Below are 27,922 nucleotides of genomic sequence, written 5' to 3'. Positions count from 1 at the left end.
GTTATTATTTGTACTTGCCAGATTCATATTAAAATCACCTAGGATAATAATTTCTTGGTCATGCATATTGACCCGATTGAAACAGGTAGATTCTAATGCGCTATAAAAGGACATCTGTTTCGGTGGTCTGTAACAGACCCCACATAAGATGGGATGCAATTTAGGTAACAATATTTCTACCCACAACCTTATCTCCCAACTCCCTTTCTACCCCCGTTCTCACCTCATTTCTCACTCTATCCAGCCTAGTAACCCCTATCATACTTCTCAGGCACCTCATCTTAAATACATTCAAACTCCTCTTTTCCTCTTATGTTCCATGTTTCTGCCCCATACAGTGATGTCGGCACCCCATCTATGTAAAGATTGAACAGCCAGGGCAACATAACACATTCCTGACAAAGTTTCACCTTTACCTCAAACCACTCACTCTCTCCATTTCTAATCCTAACACAAGCTCTACTACTTTCATAAAAACTCTTGACTGCTCTTAACAGCTTTCCTCCTATCCCATATATCTGCAGTACCTCCCACAGTGCCTTCCTGTCTACCCTGTCGTAAGCCTTTTCCATGCATACATACATACATATACCAAGACTTTTTCCCCCTTACCAGGGAGGTAAGCCTTTTCCAGATCTGTAAAAGCCTAAAAAACATCCTTACCTTTTCCTATAGCTTTCTCACATATCTGTCTTACCACAAAAATCTGATCTACACAACCTCTACCTATCCTAAATCCACACTGTTCCTCGCCAATTACTCCCTCTGTTCCTCTCCTAATACCCTCAATCAAGATCCTCCCATTAGCCTTCCCAACTACACTTAACAAGCTAATCCCTCTGAAACTACTACACTCACACTTGTCCCCTTTTCCCTTGTAAAGTGGAACTATACAGGCACTCCTCCAATCCTCCAGCACTCTACCCTCTCTCCAGCAAACATTAAATAACCTCAGCAGCCAGTCCACCATCACTGTACCTCCTTTTTTTAGACATTCTGCATGGGCTCCATCCAGACCAGGTGCCTCACCTGCTCTCATCATCTTAACAACTGCCTTCACTTCATCCTTCAGGACAGTAACAAGGGGTTGGGGGACAGCATAACAGAGGGACAATCGTTGTATAAATGTGTCATCATTTCTCTATGAACAGAGTTTTCCTCTATCATACACAAAATTTTACTACTTTAAAAAATTTGCCATACTCTTACCCCATTTCACATTTGCTCTCCTTTTTGCCTCCTTTATCTTATGCTTCTCCCAACTACTCTCCCAAACTCACACTTGCCCCTCCCTCTCTACTTAGTTTCACTCAATGCCAACACACCCATCTTTCTTCTGACAAACATACTGCCAACCTCTTCCCTTTTACTCTCATCTCTACCATATGCATACAACTCAAAAGACCCAAACCTTAGGATATTGGTTGGAAAATTCCTCCTACACCCTCTTATGCCCTTACTTTTTTTAGAAATGTCCCCTTTGGGGTTACACGAAGACGGATGCCTAGTCCTATCCCCATCCCGTTTTTTGTCACCCCATACGACTCAAGTGGGAAGATTTGCTGGCAGTATTCGTTTCCCCCACCACAGAGTTAGGCAAAGAAAGGAAATGAATATTGAGAGAAATGGTACAAGACAGTAACAAGGGGTGGGAAGACAGCATAACAGAGGGACAATCGCAGTATAATAAAGTATCATCATTTCTCTATGAAAAGAGATTTCCTCTATCACAGACAGAATGACGTGTGGCTCTGGTCTATAGGGGCACCCCATATAGTTCCAAAAGTATCAGCTGCATGCTACTTAGTCACAATAACATGCAGCCAATACCCCAGACAGAGACCTTACTTTTACCCACATTTATCTTCAACTTCTTTCTTTCACACACCTCAAACTCTGTCACTAACTTCCTCAACTCCACCTCTGATCCTGCTACAAGCGTAGTGCCATCATCAAACAACAACTGGCTTATTTCCCACTTTTCTCCATTTTCTTTAACCATCTCCTATTGAGTAGTTACAGTAACCAGTAAGTACGAGGTAGGTTTATAAAGTGTTACAAGTGTTGTACCTATCTTATAAAAAAGTTAAAGAACTTTTAAATTTTTCTTGCCTGTCAGTCTTCAGGTTCTCTAAGTGCAGACGCATCATGTACAAGGTCGGCATGAAGGCACCCATGTAGGCATTGGTCTCGGACTGGACATTGTCCAGGCATTCTGCCACGGGCTTCATGACTTTTATGTACTCTGAGAGGACCTATAAAAGAAAGTTTAAAATCATTTCATTTACTTCAAATTTTAATGTCATGTCAAAACTTGCACATCATTTTCATTTACTTAACTAAATTTACTTTAACTTTATTAACTAATATACTTTATTTTTCATAGATAAATACATTAAAGAATAGCTTAAAATATGAAAAATACATTAATAACTTCAATTTATTTTACTTACTTGTTTGTCCATCTCATCAACAGTTGGTACCCCTTCCTTACTGATGATATCATTGAGGGCCCTCATCTTGTCCTGGTTGGACAGGATGTCCATGAGGCTGGAGACAGCATCGTAGTAGGAGTTCCACCTTTGAAAAAAGTTGAAAAATAATTAGAAACATATTAAAAAACACTTTTAACTGTTCTAATGTTGATGCTAACAAAAATATCTCTAAAAGTAAACATAAGTATTTTCTCCATTATGTATCAGTATGCCATTTTACATAAGTATACAACACAATAATTTAACAATTTAACCATACTGCACTGGCACTCTATATATCATCTCTACTGTCATTATTTATACAATGACAATGTACCATTTATAAGCTAGGTATATTTTTGTATGGAAGGAAAAGTACTACATATTACCTATATGTTAACATCTATTTTCTGATTGAAAATCAAGTTGGTGTTTAGTTATTACAAACCTTTAAATGACTTAACCAATTAAATATCAAACAATATATCCTCCAAAGGGAATACACATATAGGCACACATTTGATTTTTTCTTTCACTACAACCCCAAATTACTAAAATCCGAGAAGTCAAATATTCATGATTGAATCTAAGAATCTTAAGAGGGTCTAGGACTTTTCCAACCAGTACCATAAGGTTTGGGTCTTTTAATGTGCATGGATGTAGTGCAGATAAGAGTAAAAGGGAACAGATAGGCAGTATGTTTGTCAGAAGAAAGATGGATGTGTTGGCTTTGAGTGAAACTAAGTTGAAAGGGAGGAGCAAGTGTGAGTTTGGGAGTGTACTTGGGAGGTTCTCAGGAGAGAAGAGAGGATGAGAGAGAGGAGGGGTGGCTATACTATTAAGTGAAGAGATAGGTAAGCGTGTAGTATTGGGAGACATTAATACTAGGGTAGGAAATGAACCAATAGATGGAGTGGTTGGGAAGTGTGGAGTTCCAGGAAAGAATCATAGTGGAGAGTTGATGGTGATGTATCTAGAAAGGGAGTTGATGATAGCAAATACAGTGTTTAGGAAGAAAGTCAAGCATAAGTACACATGGGAGAGGGTGGTGGATGGAAGGGTGGTAGATAGAGCGTTATAAACTAAGTAGTGGTACATAGGAGTATAATAGAAAGAGTTAAGGATGTATATGTTCTAAGGGGAGAGAGCGGGGAGATATCAGATCATTTTCTGGTGAAAGTTGAGTGTGGAGGGCAGATGGAGAAAGAGGAAGAGGACAGAAGGTAGGGAGGTACTTAGAGTGAACTGCTTAAATGAGAAAGAAAAGGAGAAGGAGTACAAGAAAAAGCTGGGAGAGGAGTGGGAGGGAGTAAAGGATAGAGCAGAACTAGGAGTGGAGGAGGAATGGGGATGGTTCAATGAGGGAGTCACAAGGTGTGCAAAGATGGTGTGTGGAGAAAGGAGGGCAGGAGGAAATAGAAGGAAGGGTAGTGAGTGGTGGGATGAGGAAACAAAGAAGGTTGTAGAAGAGAAGCGAGCTTTCACAGATTGGTTACAAAATAGGACAAGGGAATCATATGAGAGGTACAAACAAAAAAGAAGAGAAATAAAGCATAAGATAAAGGAGGCAAAGGGGAGAGCAGATGTGAAATGGGGTAAGAGTATGACAGAAAAATTTTAAAGTAATAAAAAGATGTTTTGGAAAGAAATTAAGAGAAAAAGAGGAGACAAATCAAGTAGAGAAAAAAAGGTAAAAGGTGCAGATGGAGAAATGATAATGGATGAGAAGGCAGTAAGAGGTAGATGGGCAGATTTTTAGGGAGTTGCTAAATGTGAGGGAAGATAGGGAGAGAAAGATAGTTGCAGTGGGAAGTGCAAAGTAAATGACTGTGATGAGTGAGGAAAATGGAGGAGAAATAGAGAAGGATGAAGTAAAGGTAGTTATTAAGATGATGAGAGCAGGTAAGGCACCTGGTCTGGATGGATCCCATGCAGAATGTCTGAAAAAAGGAGGTACAGTGATGGACTAGCTGGTGAGGTTATTTATTGTTTGTTTAAGAGAGGGTAGAGTGCAGGAGGACTGGAGGAGTGCTTGTATAGTTCCATTTTACAAGGGAAAAGGGGACAAGTGTGAGTGTAGTAGTTTCTGAGGGATTAGCTTGTTAAGTGTAGTTGGGAAGGCTTATGGGAGGGTCTTGATTGAGATGATTAGGAGAGGAACTGAGGGAGTAATTGGTAAGGAACAGTGTGGGTTTAGAAAAGGTGGGGGTTGCATAGATCAGATTTTTGTGGTAAGACAGATATGTGAGAAAGCTATAGGAAAGGGTAAGGATGTTTTTTGGGCATTTATGGATTTGGAAAAGGCTTACAACAGGGTAGACAGGAAGGCACTGTGGGAGGTTTTTGCAGATATACGGGATAGGAGGAAAGCTTTTAGGAGCTGTCAGGAGTTTTTACGAGAGTAGTAAAGCATGTATCAGGATTAGAAATGGAAAGAGTGAGTGGTTTGAGGTAAAGGTGGGACTTCGTCAGGGATGTGTTATGTCACTCTGGCTGTTCAACTTATACATGGATGGGGTGGTGTGAGAGGTAAATGCAAGGGTGGTGGGTCAGGGATCAGAGATTTTTAAAGAAAATGGAGAAAAGTGAGAGATAAGCCAGATGTTCTTTGCGGATGACACTGCACTTGTAGCATGATCAGAGGAGGGATTGAAGAAGTTAGTGACAGAGTTTGGGAAAGTTTGGGAAAAAAGGATGTTGAAGATATATGTGGGTAAAAGTAAGGTGATGAGATGTACAAGGGGAGAAAGTGGCAACATACTGGAAGTGAGTATTAACCCCTTCCATACGGTGCCGCACACGTAGGCGTCATGGACTTAGATCTCGGTGGCAGCAGCCAATGCCAGCCGTACGACGTGTCATAATAATACTCGCATCATAAAATATAGTCACCGCTTATATCGATCGTTCTCTCTTCACCCGTGAATTTTGATAACCATAGAAAATGCGATTACAAAAGAATTAGAAAGAATGTCATTATGGAGGGGCGACTACAATAAATATAATCAAGACGCCGATATGGCAGCCTCGCGAATACACTCGCTCCCCATGACGCCTACGTGTGCGGCACCGTATGGAAGGGGTTAAGGGAGAGAGACTGGAGGAATTGGATATTCTTAGATACTTGGGTGTGAATGTGGCAGGAGAGGGAGGAGTGGAGGTAGAATGTAGATTAAGAGAAGCAAGTAAATGCCTTGGTGGATTAAAAAGTGTAATGAGAAATAGACATTTGGGAATGGATGCTAAGAGGAGACTGTATGAAGGAGTGATTGTGCCAACAGCACTGTATGGGGCAGGAACATGGAACATAAGAGAGGAGGAGAGAAAGAGTTTGAATGTGTTTGAGATGAGGTGTCTGAGAAGTATGATAGGGGTTGGACAGAGTGAGAAATGAGGAGGTGAGGAGGTGAGGAGAACAGGGGTGGAAAGGGAGTTGGGAGATAGGGTGGATGAAAGAGTATTGGGATGGTTTGGACACATGGAAAGAACGAGTGAAGAAAGACTAGTAAAAGAGGTGTGGAAGGCAGAGGTGGAAGGAGTGAACACAAGGGTGTGACCTTGGATAAGATGGATGGATGGGGTAAAAGGAGCATTGGGAGGGAGGGGAGTGTCCGTTGACAAAGGATGGGAGAGGACGGAAGATGGGGTGAATGGAGAAGGGTTGTGTATGGATGGTGCTATGATGCATGAGGTGGAATGGGTGGGGCATGGGGGGTGAGGTAGTATGTGTGAGAAAAATTTGATGCAGCCCAATGGGATTTCTCCCAGTTTTCTCCTTTTCTGCATGAGGAGACAGAGAGGGGGGGTCGCCGATTTAATGAAGCGGCCTTGCTGTGGATGTGCTGTGTCTTGTGGCACTGCCTCTGACCCGGGGCAGTGGACAGGATGCAGGGATGACCCGTCACCTGGGAGGTGTCAAGATAAGAGGGTGGGAAGAGGGTGGAGGGGAGTGGAGTGTGATAGGGATGGAATGAGTGGGGGTGGTTTTCATGCCTTTGTTTTTTGACTACCTCCCTTATAAGGGAGAAAAAGCCTTTGGTATATGTATGTAGGTATGAATCTAAGAATCTTACCTAGTGACACAGAAGGTTTTTAGCTTCCTCCCAGTCTTCTCCTTGATGGAGTTGGCCACTATATAGCTGCGGTTCTGCAGGTTCCAGGTGGCCTGGGCCTTTGAGGCAGCCTTGGTGAAAGGTGCACTTGGGCCGTGGTTCCACCCTGGCACAGACTGCACGTCCACAGTGGCCATCAGGTTGATGGTGTGTGCACTGAAATTAAATTTGTTCAAAGTTGTTATTTAAATTATTTAAATTTTTCAACTTGTAATATTCACATACTTTTCCCATTTCCTTCAAAGTTATCTCACACAAAAGAAATCCTTTGAAAGAATAAAAATGTTATTGAAATAATACATACATATACCAAAGGCTTTCCCCTTACAAGGGAGGTACTATTACATTGATAGTACTGGGAGACCTTAATGCTAGGGTAGGAAATGATCCAATTGATGGAGTGGTTGAGAAATGTGGAGTTCCAGGAAAGAATCGTAGTGGAGAGTTGATGGTGGAAATGTGTCTCGAAAGAGAGTTGATGATAGCAAATACAGTGTTTCGGAAGAAAGTCAAGCATAAGTACACATGGGAGAGGGTGGTGGATGGAAGGGTGGTAGATAGAGCATTGATGGATTATGTAGTGGTAAATAGGATTATGATAGGAAGAGTTAAGGATGTACATGTGCTAAGGGGAGAGGGTGGGGGAATATCAGATCATTTTTTGGTGGAAGGTAAGTTGAGAGTGGAGGATAGATGGAGAGAGAGGAAAGGGACAAAAGGTAGGGAGGTGCTTAGAGTGAACTCTTTAAATGAAAAGGAATAGGAGAAGGAGTACAAGAAGAAGCTGAAGGAGGAGTGGGAGGGAGTGAAGGATAGAGTAGAGTTAGGTGTGGAGGAGGAATGGGGATGGTTCAAGGAGGGAGTCACAGAGTGTGCAAGGATGGTGTGTGGAACAAGAAGGAAATAGAAGGAAGGGTATTAAGGGTAGTGAATGGTGGGATGAGGAAACAAAGAAGGTTGTAGAAGAGAAGAAGCAAGCTTTCACAGTTTGGTTACAAAATAGGACGAGGGAGTCATATGAGAGGTACAAAGAAAAGAGAAGTAAAGCAAAAGGTAAAGGAGGCAAAGAGGGGAGCAGATTTGAAGTAAGAGTATGACAGAAAATTTTGAAAGTAATAAAAAGATGTTTTGGAAAGAAATTAAAAGAGGAAGAGGAGGCGAATCAAGTAGAGAAGAAAAGGTAAAAGGTGCAGATGGAGAGATGATAATGGAAGAGAAGGCAGTAAGGGGAAGATGGGCACAATATTTTTGGGAGTTGCTAAATGTGAAGGAGGATAGGGAGGGAAAGATAGTTGCAGTGGGAAATGCAAAGAAAATGACCGTGATGAGTGAGGAAAATGGAGGAGAAATAAGGAAGGATGAAGTGAAGGCAGTTGTTAAGATGATGAAAGCAGGTAAGGCACCTGGTCTGGATGGATGCCATGCAGAATGTCTAAAAAAAGGAGGTACAGTGATGGTGGACTGGCTGGTGAGGTTATGTAATGTTTGCTGGAGAGAGGGTAGAGTGCTGGAGGACTGGAGGAGTGCCTGTATAGTTCCACTTTACAAGGGAAAAGGGGACAAGTGTGAATGTAGTAGTTTCAGAGGGATTAGCTTGTTAAGTGTAGTTGGGAAGGCTTATGGGAGGATCTTGATTGAGAGGATTAGGAGAGGAACAGAGGGAGTAATTGGTGAGGAACAGTGTGGATTTAGGACGGGTAGAGGTTGTGTAGATCAGATCTTTGTGATAAGACAAATATGTGAGAAAGCTATTGGAAAGGGGAAGGATGTTTTTTGGACTTTTATGGATCTGGAAAAGGCTTACGAGAGGGTAGACAGAAAGGCACTGTGGGAGGTTATTCAGATATATGGGATAGGAGGAAACCTTCTAGGAGCAGTCAAGAGTTTTTATGAGAGTATTAGAGCTTGTGTCAGGATTAGAAATGGAGAGAGTGAGTGGTTCGAGGTAAAGGTGAGACTTCGTCAAGGATGCATTATGTCGCCCTGGCTGTTCAACTTATACATGGATGGGGTAGTGCGAGAGGTAAATGCAAGGGTAGTGGGTCAGGGATTGGAGATGGTTAGAGAAAATGGAGAAAAGTGGGAGGTGAGCCAGCTGTTGTTTGCTGACAACACTGTGCTTGTGGCAGGATCAGAGGAGGGATTGAGGAAATTGGTGACAGAGTTTGGGAGAGTATGTAATAAAAGAAAGCTAAAGATAAATGTGGGTAAAAGTAAGGTGATTCAGGGATGGAATGGGTGGAAATGATTTTATGCCTTTCCTTTTTTGGCTACCTCCCTTGTAAGGGGGAAAAAGTCTTGGTATATGTATGTATGTATGTATGTAAAAGTAAGGTGATGAGATGTACAAGGGGTGAAAGTGGCAGTAGACTGGAAGTGAGCATTAAGGGAGAGCGACTGGAAGTGGATAGTTTTAGATACTTGGGGGCAAATGTGGCAGGAAAAGGTGGAGGTAGAATATAGATTGAGAGAAGCGAGTAAATGCCTTGGTGGATTGAAGTGTGTAATGAGGAATAGACATTTGGGAATGGATGCTAAGAGGAGACTATATGAAGGAGTGATTGTGCCAACAGCACTGTATGGGGCAGAAACATGGAACATAAGAGAGGAAGAGAAAAGGAGTTTGAATGTGTTTGAGATGAGGTGTCTGAGAAGTATGATGGGGGTTCCTAGGCTAGATAGAGTGAGAAATGAGGAGGTGAGGAGGAGAACGGGGGTGGAAAGGGAGTTGGGAGATAGGGTTGATGAAAGAGTATTGGGATGGTTTGGACACATGGAAAGAATGAGTGAAGAAAGACTAGTAAAAGAGGCATGGAAGGCAGATGTGGAGGGAGTGAACATGAGGGGACGTCCTAGGATGAGGTGGATGGATGGGGTGAACGGGGCTTTGGGGAAGAGGGGAATGTCTGTTGAGGAAGGAAGGGAGAGGACAGAAGACAGGGGTGAATGGAGAATGGTTGTATATGGATGATGTTGTGATGCATGAGGTGGAATGGGTGGGGGGATGGGGGGTGAGGTAGTATGTGTGAGCAAAATTTGATGCAGCCCGAAGGGATTTCTTTCCGTCTTCTCCTTTTATGCATGGGGGGACGGAGAGGGGGGGTCGCCGATTTAATAAAGCGGCCTTGCTGTGGATGTGCTGTATCTTGCGACACTGCTTCTGACCCAGGGCAGTGGACAAGGTGCAGGAATGACCTGTCATCCGGGAGGTGCTAAGATACGAGGGAGGGTGGAGGGGCGTGGAGTGTATTCAGGGATGGAATGGGTGGGAATGATTTTATGCCTTTTCCTTTTTGGCTACCTCCCTTGTAAGGGGGAAAAAGCCTTGGTATATGTATGTATGTACAAGGGAGGCAACCCAAAAAACAAAGGAACAAAAACCACTCCCACCCATTCCATCCCTAACATACTCCATTCCCATACACCCACTTCCCTTCCTCATATCTTGGCACCTCCTAAATGACGGGTCATCCTTGTATCTTGCCCACTGCCTTGGGTCAGAAGCAGTGTCGCAAGCCTCAGCACGTCCACAGCAAGGCTGCTTCATTAAATCAGCGACCCCCCTCTCACATCCACTCCCATACCCCCCTATCCCCCACCCACTCCCCCTCATGTATTACAGCACCATCCACACACAACTATTCTCCATTCACCCTGTCTTCTGTCCTCTCCCGTCCTTCCTCAACAGACACTCCCCTCACCCCCAATGCTCCTTTTACCCCATCCATTCATCTCATCCTAGGTCAACCCCTCATGTTCACTCCTTCCACCTCTGCATTCCACACCTGTTTTACTAGTCTTTCTTCACTCATTCTTTCCATGTGTCCATACCATCCCAATACTCTTTCATCAACCCTATCTCTGAACTCCCTTTCCACCACCGTTCTCCTCCTTACCTCCTCATTTCTCACTCTATCCAGCCTAGTAACCCCTATCATACTTCTCAGGCACCTCATTTCAAACACATTCAAACTCCTTCACTCATCCTCCCTCACATTCCATGCCTCTGGCCTGCACAGTGCTGTTGGCACAATCACTCCTTTACTTGGATTTAGACATGCCACAAACTTAATACACTTTTACTTGAGGCTGATAGAAATAATTCAAGAAAGGGACGGATGGACAGATTGTGCCTTCTTAGATTTACAAAAAGCATTTGACAAAGTACCACACAAAAAGCTACTAAGAAATATTGAAACAATAGGTGGAATACAAGGAAAGTTATTGGAATGGATAAAAGATTTCTTGAACGGGAGAAATATGAGGGTGGTACTTATTGAAAAGAATTCAAATTGGGAAGAAATGATAAGTGGTGTCCCACAAGGCTCTGTATTGGCTCCAATAATATTTGCCATATATATAAATGACATTGATGGTGTGGAATTTTATATGAATTTCTTTGCAAATGATGCAAAACTACTAAAGAGAGTAAGTACAGAGGAAGATTACAAATCATTACAGAAAGACCTGAACAAAATCTGGAAATGAAGTCAGAAGTGTGAAGTGAATTTCAACATCAAGAAATGTAGTATAATGGAATTTGGAAAAAGCAAAAACAAAATATTGTGACAATACAAAATTGATACAAAAGAAATTAAAAAAGTCAACTCGGAAAGGGACCTAGGAATAACTATCACAAATGACATGACACCAGACGAACATATGAACAAATTAATCTGAGAAACTTTCAATTTATTAAGATCAATGAAAGTGGCCTTTGACTACATGGATGGAGAAATGGTAAAGAAAATATTACCTACATTGATAAGACCAAAATTGGAGTACGTTGTGACACTATGGACACCTAGTACTAAAAAGAACATAAAGAAATTAGAAAGAATTCAAAGAGCAATGAAAAAGATAGCACCAATATTCTCCAAATTTACATACAAACAAAGATAAGACAAACTAGAAATACCAACCCTGGAACAAAGAAGAGAAAGAGGGGACCTACTAACCATCTACAGAATTATGAAAGAGATGGAAGTCCTCGAAAGAAATGACTTACTAAAATGGGATAGAAGAAAAAAAAAAAAAGAGGACATGAAAAGAAACTTAAAAAGGATAGTTACAGAAGAATCTGAAAAAGCATAGCTTCCCACACAGAGTGATAGATATCTGGAACAAACTGAATGAGGAAACAGTGAGTGCAAAAATTATACAAGAATTTAAGATCGAACTGGATGCTGAAAGATACAAAAGCGGGTCATTACGAGAGTAGTTCTCTTCCCATAAAATACTAGGTATACACAATCTCCTCTTAGCATTCATTCCCAAATGTCTAGTTCTCATTACACTTTTCAATTCGCAAAGGCATTTACTCGCTTCTCTCAATCCACATTCCTCTCTACCTCCACTCCTCCCTTTCCTGCCAATCTCGCGTCCAACTATCTAAAACTATCCACTTCCTCCAATCTCTCTTCCTTAATACTCACTTCAGTCTGCTACCACTTTCTCCCCTTGTACATCTCATCACCTTACTTTTACACACATACATACATATACCAAGGCTTTTTCCCTCTTACAAGGGAGGTAGCCAAAAAGGAAATGGCATAAAATCATTCCCACCCATTCCATCCCTGAATACACTCCACACCACTCCACCCTCCCTCCCATCTTAGCACCTCCTGGATGACGGGTCATCCCTGCACCTTGTCCACTGCCCTGGGTCAGAAGTAGTGTCGCAAGATACAGCGCATCCACAGCAAGGACACTTCATCAAATCGGCGACCCCCCTCTCCGTCCCCCCTGCATAAAGGGAGAAGACGGGGAGAAATCCCTTCGGGCTGCGTCAAATTTTGCTCACACATACTACCTCACCCCCATCCCCCCACCCATTCCACCTCATGCATCACAACATCATCCATATACAACCATTCTCCATTCACCCCTGTCTTCTGTCCTCTCCCATCCTTCCTCAACAGACATACCCCTCTTCCCCAAAGCCCCCTTCACCCCATCCATCCATCTCATCCTAGGACGTCCCATCATGTTCATTCCCTCCACATCTGCCTTCCATACCTCTTTTACTAGTCTTTCTTCACTTATTCTTTCCATGTGTCCAAACCATCCTAATACTTTTTCATCAACCTTATCTCCCAACTCCCTTTCCACCCCAGTTCTCCTCCTCACCTCCTCATTTCTCACTCTATCATACTTCTCAGACACCTCATCTCAAACACATTCAAACTCCTTCTCTCTTCCTCTCTTATGTTCCATGTTTCTGCCCCATACAGTGCTGTTGGCACAATCACTCCTCATAGAGTTTTGGACACTTGGAACAAACTGGACAATGAAATAGTATGCGCAAAAACCATTCATGAGTTTAAAAACAAACTAGACACTGCAAGATACAAAGGCGGGACAACACGAGCATAGCTCCCCTTCCCGCAAAATACAACTAGGTAAATACAACTAGGTAAATACAGTCTCTTCTTAGCATCCATTCCCAAATGTCTATTCCTCATTACACTTTTTAATCCACCAAGGCATTTACTCGCTTCTCTCAATCTACATTCTACCTCCACCTCCACTCCACCTTTTCCTGCCACATTTGCACCCAAGTATCTAAAACTATCCATTTCCTCCAGTCGCTCTCCCTTAATGCTCACTTCCAGTCTGCTGTCACTTTCACCCCTTGTACATCTCATCACCTTACTTTTACCCACATTTATCTTTAGCTTTCTTCTATCACATACTCTCCCAAACTCTGTCACCAACTTCCTCAATCCCTCCTCCGATCCTGCCACAAGCACAGTGTCGTCAGCAAACAACAGCTGGCTCACCTCCCACTTTTCTCCATTTTCTTTAACCATCTCCAATCCCTGACCTACCACCCTTGCATTTACCTCTTGCACTACCCCATCCATGTACAAGTTGAACAGCCAGGACGACATAACACATCCCTGACGAAGTCCCACCTTTACCTCGAACCACTCACTCTCTCCATTTCTAATCCTGAAACAAGTTCTACTACTCTCATAAAAACTCTTGAAAGCTCCTAGAAGCTTTCCTCTTATCCCATATATCCGCAAAACCTCCTACAGTGCCTTTCTGTCTACCCTGTCTACCTTACTTTTACCCACATTTATCTTCAAGTTCCTTCTTTCGCATACCTTCCCAAACTCTCACAAACTTCCTCAATCCCTACTCCGATCCTGCTACAAGTGCAGTGTCGTCAGCAAACAACAACTGGTATATCTCTCACTTATCTCCATTTTCGTTAACTATCTCCAATCACCAACCCACTACCCTTGCATTTAACTCTCACACCACCCCATCCATGTATAAATTGAACAGCAAGGGCAACATAACACATCCCTGATGAAGTCCCACCATTACCTCAAACCACTTGCTCTCTCCATTTCTAATCCTAACACAAGCTCTACTACTCTTGTAAAAACTCTCAACTGCTCTTAAAAGCTTTCCTCCTATCCCATATATTTGCAATACCTCCCACAGTGCCTTCCTGTCTACCCTGTCATAAGCCTTTTACAAATCCATAAAAGCCCAAAAAACATCCTTACCTTTTCCTAAAGCTTTCTCACCACAAAAATCTGATCTACACAACCTCTACCTGTCCTAAACCCACACTGTTCCTCACCAACTGCTCCCTCTGCTTCTCTCCTAATTCTCTCAATCAAGATCCTCCCATAAGCCTTCCCAACTACACTTAACAAGCTGATCCCTCTAAAACTACTACACTCACATTTGTCACCTTTTCCCTTGTAAAGTGGAACTATATAAGCACTCCTTCAGTCCTTCACCAGCCAGTCCACTATCACTGTAACTTTTTTCAGATATTCTGCATGACATCCATCCAACCCAGGTGCCTTACTTGCTCTCATTATCTCAACAATTGCCTTCACTTCATCTTTCCTTACTTCTTTACAAAAGGGTAGCCAAAAAGAAAAAGGCATAGAAACCACTCCCACCCATTCCATTCCCTACATATTTCACTCCCCTCCACCCTCCTCCCTCCCTCTTATCTTGGCACCTCCTGGATGACGGGTCATCCCTGCATCCTTTCCACTGCCCTGGGTCAGAAGCAGTGTTGCAAGACACAGCACATCCACAGCAAGGCCGCTTCATTAATTCGGTGACCCCCCTCTCCGCCCCCTCATGCAGAAAAGGAGAAGACGGGGAGAAATCCCTTCGGGCTGCATCAAATTTTTTCTCATAGATACTTCCTCAACCCCTATCCTCCACCCACTCCCCCTCATGCATCACAGCATCATTCATACACAACTCTTCTCCAGTCACCCCTATCTTCTGTCCTTGCCCGTCCTTCCTCAACAGACATTCCTCTCTTTTGTAATGCCCCTTTCACACCATCCATCCATCTCATCATAGGATGCCCCCCTCATATTCACTCCTTCCACCTCTGCCTTCCACACCTCTTTTACTAATCTTTCATCACTCATTCTTTCCATGTGTCCAAACCATCCTAATACTCTTTCATCAACCCTATCTCCCAGCTCCCTTTCCACCCCTGTTCTCCTCCTCACCTCCTCATTTCTCACTCTATCTAGCCTAGTAACCCCTATCATACTTCTCAGACACATTCAAACTCCTTCTCTCTTCCTCTCTTATGTTCCATGTTTCTGCCCCATACAGTGCTGTCGACACAATCACTCCTTCATATAACCTCCTCTTAGCATCCATTCCCAAATGTCTATTTCTCATTACACTTTTTAGTCCACCAAGGCATTTACTCGCTTCTCTCAATCTACATTATACCTCCACCTCCACTCATCCCTTTCCTGCCACATTCGCATCCAAGTATCTAAAATTATCCACTTCCTCCAGTCTCTCACCCTTCATGCTCACTTCCAGCCTGTCACTCTCTCCCCTTGTACATTTCATCACCTTACTTTTGCCCACATTTATCTTCAGCTTACTTCTTTCACACATACATACATATACCAAGGCTTTTTCCCCCTTACAAGGGAGGTAGCCAAAAAGGAAAAGGCATAAAATCATTCCCACCCATTCCAACCCTAAATACTTTCACACACCTTCTCAAATTCTGTCACTAACTTCCTCATTCCCTCCTCTGATCCTGCTACAAGCGCAGTGTCATCAGCAAACAACACCTGGCTTATTTCCCACTTTTCTCCATTTTCTTTAACCATCTCCAACCCCTGACCCACTACCCTTGCATTCACCTCTTGCACCACCCCATCCATGTTTAGATTGAACAGCCAGGGTGATATAACACATCCCTCTCTCCATTTCTAATCCTAATACAAGCTCTACTACTCTCATAAAAATTCATGACTGCTCTTAACAGCTTTCCTCCTATTCCATATATCTGCAGTACCTCCACAGTGCCTTCCTGTCTACCCTCCTGTAAGTCTTTTCCAGATCCATAAAAGTCCAAAACAATCCTTACCCTTTCCTATAGCTTTCTCACACATCTGTCTTACCACAAAAATCTGATCTACACAACCCTTACCTGTCCTAAAACCACACTGTTCCTCACCAATTACTCCCTCTGTTACTCTCCTAATCCTCTCAATCAAGATCCTCCCATAAGCCTTTCCAACTACACTCAACAAGCTGATCCCTCAGAAACTACTACACTAACACTTGTCCCTTGTAAAGCAGAACTATACGGGCACTCCTCCAGTCCTCCACCCTCTCTTAAACAAACATTAAATAACCTCACTAGCCAGTCCACCATAACTGTACCTCCTTTCTTCAGACATTCTGAAATAATAATTAATTATTAAATGTACATACCCACATCTGTAGTGGACTGGCAGTTGTACAGCCATTTCAGGTGCCACCTGATGCAGCTGGACATGGAGGTTGCCAGGCTGGTCAACCACCACCTCTGGGTCCTCCTCCTCCTGTCCCTCCACAGCCACCTCCGCCGCACCAAAGTGCCTAAATGTTGCCATGTAGTTGGCACCATTGTCTGTAGTGGTGGCCACCACTTTGTTGGCCAGACCAAACTCCTGGTGGATGTCGGTGATGACCTGGGCCAGGTGGTTGCTTGTCTGCTTCTCCTGCAAAAAAGGATATATAATAATTTATATTTATGGAGAGATGATAATGGAAGAGAAGGCAGTAAGGGGAAGATGGGCACAATATTTTAGGGAATTGCTAAATGTGAAGGAGGATAGGGAGGGAGAGATAGTTGCAGTGGGAAATGCTAAGAAAATGACCGTGATGAGTGAGGAAAATGGAGGAGAAATAAGGAAGGATGAAGTGAAGGCAGTTGTTAAGATGATGAAAGCAGGTAAGGCACCTGGTCTGGATGGATGCCATGCAGAATGTCTAAAAAAAAAAGGAGGTACAGTGATGGTGGACTGGCTGGTGATGTTTTTAATGTTTGCTGGAGAGAGGGTAGAGTGCCGGAGGACTGGAGGGGTGCCTGTATAGTTCCACTTTACAAGGGAAAAGGGGACAAGTGTGAGTGTAGTAGTTTCAGAGGGATTAGCTTGTTAAGTGTAGTTGGGAAGGCTTATGGGAGGATCTTGATTGAGAGGATTAGGAGAGGAACAGGGAGTAATTGGTGAGGAACAGTGTGGATTTAGGACGGGCAGAGGTTGTGTAGATCAGATTTTTGTGGTGAGACAGATATGTGAGAAAGCTATAGGAAAGGGGAAGGATTTTTTTGGGCTTTTATGGATCTGGAAAAGGCTTATGACAGGGTAGACTGGAAGGCACTATGGGAGGTTTTGGAGATATACAGGATAGGAGGAAAGCTTCTAGGAGCTGTCAAGAGTTTTTACGAGAGTAGTAGAGCTTGTGTCAGGATAAGAAATGGAGAGAGTGAGTGGTTCGAGGCAAAGGTGGGACTTCATCAGGGATGCATTATGTCACCCTGGGTGTTCAACTTATACATGGATGGGGTAGTGCGAGAGGTACATGCAAGGGTAGTAGGAGGTGAGCCACCTGTTGTTTGCAGACGACACTGTGCTTCTGGCAGGATCGGAGGAGGGATTGAGGAATTTTGTGACAGAGTTTGGGAGAGTGTGTGATAGAAGAAATCTGAGGATAAATGTGGGTAAAAATAAGGTGATGAGATGTACAAGGGGTGAAAGTGACAGCAAACTGGAAGTGAGCATTAAGGAAAAGCGACTGGAGGAAGTGGATAGTTTTAGATACTTGGGGGCAAATGTGGCAGGAAAAGGTGGAATGGAGGTGGAGGTAGAATGTAGATTGAGAGAAGCAAGTAAATGCCTTGGTGGATTAAAGAGTGTAATGAGGAATAGACATTTGGGAATGGATGCTAAGAGGAAGCTGTATGGAGGGATTGTGCTAACAGCACTGTATGGGGCAGAAACATGGAACATAAAAGAGGAATAGAGAGGGAGTTTGAATGTATTTGAGATGAGGTGTCTGAGAAGTATGAGGGGGGTTACTAGGCTGGATAGAGTGAGAAATGAGGAGGTGAGGAGGAGAACAGGGGTGGAAAGGGAGTTGGGAGATAGGGTTGATGAAAGAGTATTAGGATGGTTTGGACACATGGAAAGAATGAGTGAAGAAAGACTAGTAAAAGAGGTATGGAAGGCAGATGTGGAGGGAGTGAACATGAGGGGACGTCCTAGGATGAGATGGATGGATGGGGTGAAGGGGACTTTGGGGAAGAGGGGAATGTCTGTTGAGGAAGGACGGGAGAGGACAGAAGACAGGGGTGAATGGAGAATGGTTGTATATGGATGATGTTGTGATGCATGAGGTGGAATGGGTGAGGTAGTATGTGTGAGCAAAATTTGATGCAGCCCGAAGGGATTTCTCCCCGTCTTCTCCTTTTATGCATGAGGGGATGGAGAGGGGGGGTCACTGATTTAATGAAGCAGCCTTGCTGTGGATGTTCTGTGAATTGCAACACTGCCTCTGACCCAGGGCAGTGGACAAGGTGCAGGGATGACCCGTCATCCAGGAGGTGCTAAGATGGGAGGGAGGGTGAAGGGGAGTGGAGTGTATTTAGGGATGGAATGGGTGGGAATGGTTTCATGCCTTTTTCTTTTTGGCTACCTCCCTTGTAAGGGGGAAAAAGCCTTAGTATATGTATGTATGTAATTTAAATTATTTTTATTTCTTTAGTTTGTTGTTATAGAGTTCAAAAGTTTTAATTTATATGATTTTTATTTAAAATCATTAAATTACCTTGATCTCTCTGCATGCCAAAGTGCAATGCTGACGGCGGAGATCCTTGCCAATCCAGTGGCCAGTCATGCCAATGAAGGCCCTGTTGTGTGCAGCCCAGCTGTCTGCTGTAGTCGCAACATAGCTGGTGTTGTAAAGCAGGTTGCAGAGGTCAGACTTGGCTGTTGCCAACATCTGATCAATGTCCCTCCTCAGGGTCCTCCTGGATGGCAAGGAGAAGTCCGGTGCAATGAGGCTGAAGAAGTGCCTGGTGGTGGGGTGATCTACAATGCTCAAGGGCATCATAGTATCAATGAACCACCTGAAATAGAAAATAAAAATTAAATATTGTTTATTTCTAGAACTTGTGTAGCTTTATTGGTAGCACTAGGTTAGGTACAAGTATTTATTTTATAAAATTTTAAACCTGGTGCAAGTCTTCCTCAAGACCTCTGGGGTCACCCTGTCCTTTCTGCTGAAGGACTCCTCCATGGACATCTGGCGGCCGGTCCTCTTGGCAGAGAAGTCATCCTCCCTGCCCTTGGAGCGGCCCCTCTTGCTGGCCCCATCCAATGCTGCCCTAAAGGTGTTGAAGGTGCCCTTGTGCATCTGAAAAAATATAAATAAATAAATAATTTATTATTTATAAAATTTTAGTTCATTGTGACTTTGTATGTTAAGTCTAAGTGCTAAAAAGTAAAAACTGTAAACAACTACTATGTATTAGGTATCTATTCACATAAATTAAAAAAAATTAATTTAAATTTTTTAATAAAATAATCTTTTTTATTTAGTATTTACTTACACTCTCATAATGCTTTCTGAGGTTGGCTTTGGTCTTGGTGGTATAGCTATATGTGGTAGCCTTCACACCCTTCTTGATGCAGGTCTTCTCCTCACACTTAGCCCTCCCCATGTGGATCTTCCTTCCATCCTTGTCCTTCTCAGTCTTGACATAAGACGAAAAGGAAAAGAACCTGAAAAATTGTGAAAAGTGTAAAATATGTATACATACATATACCAAAGGGTTTTTTCCCCCTTACAAGAGAGGTAGCCAAAAAAAAAGTCATAAAAACAATTCCCACCCATTCCATCCCCCAACATACACCACTCCCATCTACCCACTTCCCTCCCTCTTATCTTGGCACCTCCTGCATGACGGGTCATCTCTGCATCTCTCCCACTGCCCTGGGTCAGAAGCAGTGTCACAAGACACAGCACATCCACAGCAAGGCTGCTTCATTAATTTGGTGACTCCCCCTTTCTGTCCCCTCATGCAGAAAAGGAGAAGACAGGGTGAAATCCCTTTGGGCTGCGTCATTTTATTTTTCACACATACTCCCTCACCCCCATCCCACACCCACTCCACCTCATGTATCACAACATCAACCATAAACAACTATTCTCCATTCACCCCATCTTCTGTCTTCTCCCATCCTTCCTCAACAGACATTCCCCTTTTTCCCAATGCCCCTTTTACCCCATCCATCCACCTCATCCTTGGTCTCCCCCTTATGTTCACTCCTTCCACACCTCTTTTACAAATCCTTCTTCACTCATTCTTTCCATGTGTCCAAATCATCCTAATGCTCTTTCATCAACCCTATCTCCTAACTCCCATTCCACCCTAGTTCTCCTCCTCACCTCCTCATTTCTCACTCTATGCAGCCTCATAATCCCTATCATACTTCTCAGGCACCTCATCTCAAACAAATTCAAACTCCTCCTCTCTTATGTTCCATGTTTCTGCCCCATACAGTGCTGTCGGCACAATCACTCCTTCATACAATATCCTCTTAGCATCCATTCACAAATGTCTATTTCTCATTACAATTTTCAATCCCCCAAGGCATGTACTTGCTTCTCTCAATCTACATTCTACCTCCACCCCCACTCCTCCCTTTTCAGCCACATTCGTACCCAAGTATCCAAAACTATCTACTTCCTCCAGTCTCTTTCCAGTCTGCCGCTTGTACATCTCATCACCTTACTTCTACCCAAATTTATCTTCAACTTCCTTCTTTCACACACCTTCCCATACTCTGTCACTAACTTCCTCAATCCCTCTGATCCTGCTACAAATGCAGTGTCATCACCAAACAACAACTGGCTTATCTCCCATTTTTCTCAATTTTCTTTAAGGGTGGCATTCCACTTCCACTTATAATGAGACATTCAGATTAATGATAGAGGGCTGATTTTTCTACCACACATTGTGCATGTCACAGTGGTAAATTACTCCAAGTTTCACTGTTTTACATACACAATTGTAGCTGTAATAAATGTCGATATTCATGAAAAAGTGAAAATTTTCCTATTTTCAAATGAACAAAAGTCCATAACTATACTGAACTAAAAGCTCCATTTTTGTGTACAAACTCTACATAGTATGGGATGAAATATGACACAAAGTTATAAGTCTACCTTGTAATTTGGGTCAATTGAAGTTTTGTTTTGTTTACGGCAATATTTTGTGAATATTTTTTCCTGGTAAAAATTCAGAACCCTCATTTAGAATGATAAGATACTGATAAATTTGTGTCATTTTGTGGAAAAAACACTATGAATGAAACATGGAAAGTTTCAGAAAGATTGATGAACTCTGGAGGAAGTTTTGTCATTTTTTAGTATAAATATTACTGTTTTCGGAAATCGCCTGCTGAACTTGCCATAAGGATTGAATTACCTCCAGAGGCATATGGGCATCAATAAAATGGTGGTGTATGGTGCCAATATATTACACCAGGCTTACTCTATGTAACTGCTGAGCCAGTTTGAATTGGCTCATTGTGTGTGCCAGAGTCCAAAGAACTGCGTACAGTGTTATGATAGGCCTTTACCGGTTGAGTCAAACTCACTGCTGGGACCTCCAAAACTGCGTCATCAAGTGGGGTTTTCTAATTACCAGCAATGGGTCTCTTCCCCACTCTCTGCAGTGTTTCTGGTCATAAAGCATGATGGTACAGGCATTTTAGAATGCACCAGGTGCATAATGTTGCTCATCTGTCTGCTTCAGAGGGTCGAAACAGTTCCCTCTTTCTGTCCATTCTCTGGAGGACAGGCCTCATAGCACTTGCTGTGGAGTACAGATTGGTGCTAAATACTGCTGCCTCATATCCTATATTATAGGTGAGTACTGCATATGCAACAGCAAAGTCTACAACTACTTTGCCCAGGTTCTTTACTTTGGGACAATACTTCCAGATCTGACAATGCAAGGACTCATTTGGATTTTGGGTCTTACCCTGCAAGCATCTCTTGAGAAGGGTTTCCTCTGTTTTGCATTTATACACACCCTTTAGCTTTTCTTTTCCTTTCTCATCAAGATTCAGGCTGATGCTCCTCTCCTCTGGGGATTGAATGGCTGGTCTCTTCTTTCCTGGTGGTATGCAACACACACATTGTTCAGTCTCTTTCATATTATCCATACTGACAAACATTGTCTGTGTTATCACTCTGCACTTTTTTCAGTGTCTGGAAACAACTGTTAAGGCTTACAAGCACTTGAAGTGGACGGTACAGCGATGTCAACACTGTCAGCTGGCTGTGTTGTGGTAGGCGTGGATTTTAAACATTGCGCGCGTAGCAGATCAGCTGGCTGGGGTGACTCACCTCTATCGACGCTTCTGGTTGCTGGCTTCCTTCTCTGCCCTTTATTGGCCTTTGCCATATCTCCTCTTCTAAGTTCCAGCATAAGAGATCACACGATAATAGAGACTAATCTGTCAGTGGTGAAGTGTTACTTTCCTCCACACTTGTACAACACACTGCCATGCTCGCTTTCGCTTTCACTAGTAGTGGAGAACATGCCAGAAGTCTCCAGAATATCACACGATGTTATAGACAAAATATTATTGTGATATCATGAACACGTGTATGTGACGTCATAATGTAAACAAAAGAGGTATTTTACATTTTTTGGCCCAAAAACATAGTAGAAATTGCGCAATATCTCCAAAACTTCGCTGAGGTGTTGCCAACATATCAAGCTATTTTTGTGCTTGTTTTCATGATTTTTTTGTAATTTTTCTTTTTTTACCCTTCTGAAGCATTACACCGTCCTTAACCATCTCCAATCCCTGACCCACTACCCTTGCATTTACCTCTTGCACCACGCCATCCATGTATAAATTGTACAGCCAAGGTGACATAACAAAATATGTTTAAACAAACAATGTTTAAAATGAGAAAATGCAATAGGCGATAACATATATCGACACAAGATCTCAAAAGACTTACGATAGACTAGTCTGCAATCTTAAAAATCGACGCTAGGCAAGTCTACAAACTTAAAAGATCAATGCTAGAATAGTTCACTTGGTGGAATAAAAGTGCATAAAAATTCTGCCAAGATAATAAAGATGATAATAATAAAAATGTAAAAAACATATTTTTTTGTTCTTTTAACTTTCTTTTTACTCTTTAGTCTTTATTATTTAAGTCATTAAATTAAAAATACTTAACATTATGACATTTAAATAGAAAATTAAACTTACATCCCAAGGTTTTCCAGCCCAGCCTTCAGTAGTCTGGTGCCCTCCCGTCTCTCCTCTGTCTCCACTTCCTCAGTCCCACTGTCATCCATGTCGTCCAGGAAGTAACTGATGTCGGAGATGTCCGACATCTGCCTGACAAGCGACGGCGTTCCAGAAGATTCTGGTGTGCTGGATCGGATGCTAGCACTAGCAATGCTAGTGCTGCTCTCCCCTAACACACTCTTGCTCTTACTGTCACCTCCATCTCTCTTCACAAATCTGTCCATGTTTATATTAACCGCAGTGAAACTGTGAAAGAAATTTAAAAAATTACAAAATTTGTTGGTTAGATGGATTCGTACAAAGAGTGATCTGTACATACTGACATAATGGCACACAAAATGTTTGTTAAGTCTTAGCAGCTGACCAATGGGAGAACTTCCTGCCTAAATGTAAACAACTAAAAATTTGGTCATCTTTGCTGCTGACCAATGGTAGAGCTTCCTGCCTGAACATAAATGACAGAATGTTGCCACATAGTGAATGTTGTCTTTGTTGTTTCCATTGAAAATGTTTGAAAATGTTTTGGAAAAAAAAATAGTTTTGCAACTCTCAGAACACAGGAATGCTTTAAAATTTCAGGCAGTGCGTTCCTTTGAAAAACTTTGTGTTCCTGCGCTCTCGCTTCCCTAAAAAGGCAGTGCGTATGTACACAAGAATGCAGGAACGCACTAAAGAAACCCACTTGCCCACCTCTGCTGTTTACAAAAACCTTTGTAAACAGTATTGTTTTTCATTATGTGGTGTTCATACTTTGTCATATATTCACATTGTGTCTTCATTCTGCACCTCATCACTCCCAAAGTTGGAGGCAGCACTGAGCATGATCTGGGTAGAGTTTTCAGCTGCAATTTTCAAAACTTCTGTGCAGTACTTCCTCACAGCTGGTACAAAATGATTGTGGAACCAATCAAGAAATATTTGTTGGTCAAACCAGGCCTTCTTAATATTAAAATATATCACTGGAAGTTCATTCATTACAGCTCGCAACAGTTAAGGCACCTTAGATTTGCCAACAATGGCAAGTTTTAGGCAGTGGGTACCACCTGCATTGGTGCATACCAAACATGACAAGCACTCCTTGCTTGATAAAGTGGTCTCCTTGCCTTTCCTCATCTGGCTATTTTCTGGCATAAACACCAAAAAATGCCTGTTTCATCACCATTATACACTTGTGCTAGTGTTAACCCCTCACCTTCAATTAATTTCTGCAGTTTGAGGCGGAAAGGTTCAATACTAGTCGTGCCTGTTCCTAAACTGCCACAACCAATCATCACTAGCCTTAAAATTATCAATTTCCAGCTTCTAGGTGTACTTGCAGGCAGCAGCAACAATTTCACATGCATGCACACTTACCCCTTTTGCATTTTCTTGTTTGTACCATTTCATCACACTAGCATCTAAACTTGCCTCTTTTCCAATTTTCATGAGCTTTTGTGGCAGAAATTTCCCTTTTTTGCTAGAGAAACCATTGAGACAATACTGGGAGACATAGGCTTGCAATTTGTCCTTTGATTTTCAAATATCTGACACTGTTTGTTTTTTGATACCTGCGGTGGGGGAAAAGAATACTGCCACCAATTATTTCCACTTGAGTCATAAAAGGCGACAAAAAAGGGACGGGGGATGGGATTAGGAGTCCTACTACCTGTAGCCCCAAAAGGGGACATTCCTAAAAAAGAAAGAAAAGGCATAAGAGGGTCTTTATAACAAGTGCCCTAAGGTTTGGAACTTTTAACCCCTTCCATACGGTGCCGCACACGTAGGCGTCATGAGGAGCAAGTGGATTCGCGACGCTGCCATATCGGCGTCTTGATTATATTTATTGTAGTCGCCCCTGTGTTTTTACATTCTCCCAAATGCGCCCTGAATCCCATTCTCTGTGGTTTTCAAAATTCGCGGGTGAAAGAGAGAACGATCGATATAAGCGGTGACTATATTTTATGATGCGAGTATTATTACGACACGTCATACAGCTGGCATTGGCTGCTGCCCACGAGATTTAAGTCCCGTACTGAAGTGGTTAATGTTCGTGGATGTGGTACAGATGAGAGTAAAAGGGAAGAGATAGGCAGTATGTTTGTGAGAAGAAAGATGGATGTACTGGCTTTGAGTGAAACTAAAATGAAAGGAAAGGGCAACTGTGAGTTTGGGAGTGTAGCTGGGAGGTACTCAGGAGTGAAGAGGGGATGAGGGTGAGAAGGGGTGGCTATACTAGTAAATGAAGAGATAAGTAAGCGGGTAGTGGAGTGGAAGGAGGTGTCATCAAGGTTGATGTGGATGAAGGTGAAGCTGGGAAAGGAGATGTGGGTTTTTGTAAGTGCGTATGGGCCTGGTAGTGAGAAGAGCGTAGAGGAAAGGGAGGCATTCTGGGTAGATATAAATGAGTGCATAGAGGGATTAGGGAGAAATGTCAATGTAGTTGTATTGGGAGACCTAAATGCTAGGGTAGGAAATGAACCAATTGACGGAGTGATTGGAAAGTATGGAGTTCGAGGCAAAAATCGTAGTGGAGAGTTGATGGTGGAGATGTGTCTTGAAAGAGAGTTGATGATAGCAAATACAGTGTTTAAGAAGAAAGTCAAGCATAAATACACATGGGAGAGGGTGGTGGATGGAAGGGTGGCAGATAGAGCGTTAATGGACTATATAGTGGTGACTAGGAGTATGGTAGGAAGAGTTAAGGATGTACATGTTCTAAGGGGAGAGAGTGGGGGAATATCAGATCATTTCCTGGTGGAAGGTAAATTGAGAGTGGAGAATAGGTGGAGAAAGAGGAAAAGGGCAGAAGGTAGGGAGGTACTTAGAGTGAACTGCTTAAATGAAGAAAAAAAGGAGAATGAGTATAAGAAGAAGTTGAGAGAGGAGTGGGAGAGAGTAAAGGATAGAGTAGAACTAGGAGTGGAGGAGGAATGGGGATGGTTCAAGGAGGGAGTCATAAGGTGTGCAAAGATGGTGTGTGGAACAAGGAGGGCGGGAGGAAATAGAAAGAAGGGTAATGAGTGGTGAGATGAGGAAACAAAGAAGGGTGTAGAAGAGAAGAAGAAGGCATTCATAGATTGGCTACAAATTAGGACAAGGGAATCGTATGAGAGGTACAAAGTAAAGAGAAAGGAAATTAAGCATAAGATAAAGGAAGCAAAGAGAAGAGCAGATGTGAAATGGGGAAAGAGTATGACAGAAAATTTTTAAAGTAATAAAAAGATGTTTTGGAAGGAAGTTAAAAGAGGAAGAGGAGGTGAATCAAGTAGAGAAGAAAAGGTAAAAGGTGCAGATGGAGAGATGATAATGGAAGAGAAGGCAGTGAGAGGAAGATGGGCAGAGTATTTTAGGGAGTTGGTAAATGTGAAGGAGGATAGGGAGGGAAAGGTAGCTGCAGTGGGAAGTGCTAAGAAAATGAGAGTGATGAGTGAAGAAAATGGAGGAGAAATAGGGAAGGATGAAGTGAAAGCAGCTGTTGAGATGATGAGAGCAGGAAAGGCACCTGGGTTGGATGGATGCCATGCAGAATGTCTGAAGAAAGGAAGTGCAGTTATGGTGGACTGGCTGGTGAGGTTATTTGATGTTTGTTTAAGAGAGGGCAGAGTGCCAGAAGACTGGAGGAGTGCCTGTATAGTTCCGCTTTACAAAGGAAAGGGGGACAATTGTGAGTGTAGTAGTTACAGAGGGATCAGCTTGTTGAGTGTAGTTGGGAAGGCTTATGGGAGGGTCTTGATTGAGAGGATTAGGAGAGGAACAGAGGGAGTAATTGGTGAGGAACAGTGTGGTTTTAGGACAGGTAGGGGATGTGTAGATCAGATTTTTGTGGTAAGACAGATATGTGAGAAAGCTATAGGGAAAGATAAGGATGTTTTTTGGGCTTTTATGGATCTGGAAAAGGCTTACGACAGGGTAGACAGGAAGGCACTGTGGGAGGTACTGCAGATATATAGGATAGGAGGAAAGCTGTTAAGAGCAGTCAAGAGTTTTTATGAGAGTAGTAGAGCTTGCGTTAGGATTAGAAATGGAGAGAGTGAATGTTTTGAGGTAAAGGTGGGACTGGCTGTTCAATCTTTACATGGATGGGGTGGTGCGAGAGGTGAATGCAAGGGTAGTGGGTCAGGGGTTGGAGATGATTAAAGAAAATGGAGAAAAGTGGGAGGTGAGCCAGTTGTTGTTTGCTGACGACACTGCGCTTGTAGAAGGATCAGAGGAGGGATTGAGGAAGTTAGTGACAGAGTTTGAGAAGGTGTGTGAAAGAAGGAAACTGAAGATAAATGTGGGCAAAAGTAAGGTGATGAGATGTACAAGGGGAGAGAGTGACAGTAGGCTGGAAGTGAGCATTATGGGTGAGAAACTGGAGGAAGTGGATAGTTTTAGATACTTGGGTGCGAATGTGGCAGGAAAGGGAGGAGTGGGAGTGGAGGTAGAATGCAGATTGAGAGAAGCGAGTAAATGCCTTGGTGGATTAAAAAGTGTAATGAGAAATAGTCATTTGGGAGTGGATGCTAAGAGGAGGTTATATGAAGGAGTAATTCGAACATGAGAGAGGAAGAGAGAAGGAGTTTGAATGTGTTTGAGATGAAGTGTCTGAGAAGTATGATAGGGGTTACTAGGCTAGATAAAGTGAGAAATGAGGAGAACGGGTGGAAAAGGAGCTGGGAGATAGGGTTGATGAAAGAATGTTAAGATGGTTTGAACACATGGAAAGAATGAGTGA

General features: G+C 42.7%; 1 protein-coding gene across 8 annotated transcripts in view; it reads right to left on the bottom strand.

Moving 5' to 3' along the window:
- Positions 1 to 27,922, bottom strand: part of LOC143020993 (uncharacterized) — a 99,494-nt gene that overhangs the window by 15,330 nt on the left and 56,242 nt on the right. For all 8 annotated transcript variants that reach the window (XM_076178072.1, XM_076178076.1, XM_076178073.1 and 5 more), the window contains 8 exons: positions 23,185 to 23,472; positions 19,494 to 19,665; positions 19,116 to 19,297; positions 18,710 to 19,010; positions 16,331 to 16,599; positions 6,548 to 6,742; positions 2,454 to 2,580; positions 2,113 to 2,255 (listed from right to left, as the gene is read on the bottom strand). In XM_076178072.1, coding sequence (XP_076034187.1) covers positions 2,113 to 2,255; positions 2,454 to 2,580; positions 6,548 to 6,742; positions 16,331 to 16,599; positions 18,710 to 19,010; positions 19,116 to 19,297; positions 19,494 to 19,665; positions 23,185 to 23,472 — 1,677 coding nt within the window. The remainder of the gene's footprint in view (positions 1 to 2,112; positions 2,256 to 2,453; positions 2,581 to 6,547; positions 6,743 to 16,330; positions 16,600 to 18,709; positions 19,011 to 19,115; positions 19,298 to 19,493; positions 19,666 to 23,184; positions 23,473 to 27,922) is intronic.

This window comes from Oratosquilla oratoria, chromosome 41, assembly GCF_046742065.1.
Source record: "Oratosquilla oratoria isolate Oo_2021 chromosome 41, ASM4674206v1, whole genome shotgun sequence".
NCBI lineage: Eukaryota > Metazoa > Arthropoda > Malacostraca > Stomatopoda > Squillidae > Oratosquilla > Oratosquilla oratoria.
This window is presented reverse-complemented; position numbering and strand designations above follow the sequence as displayed.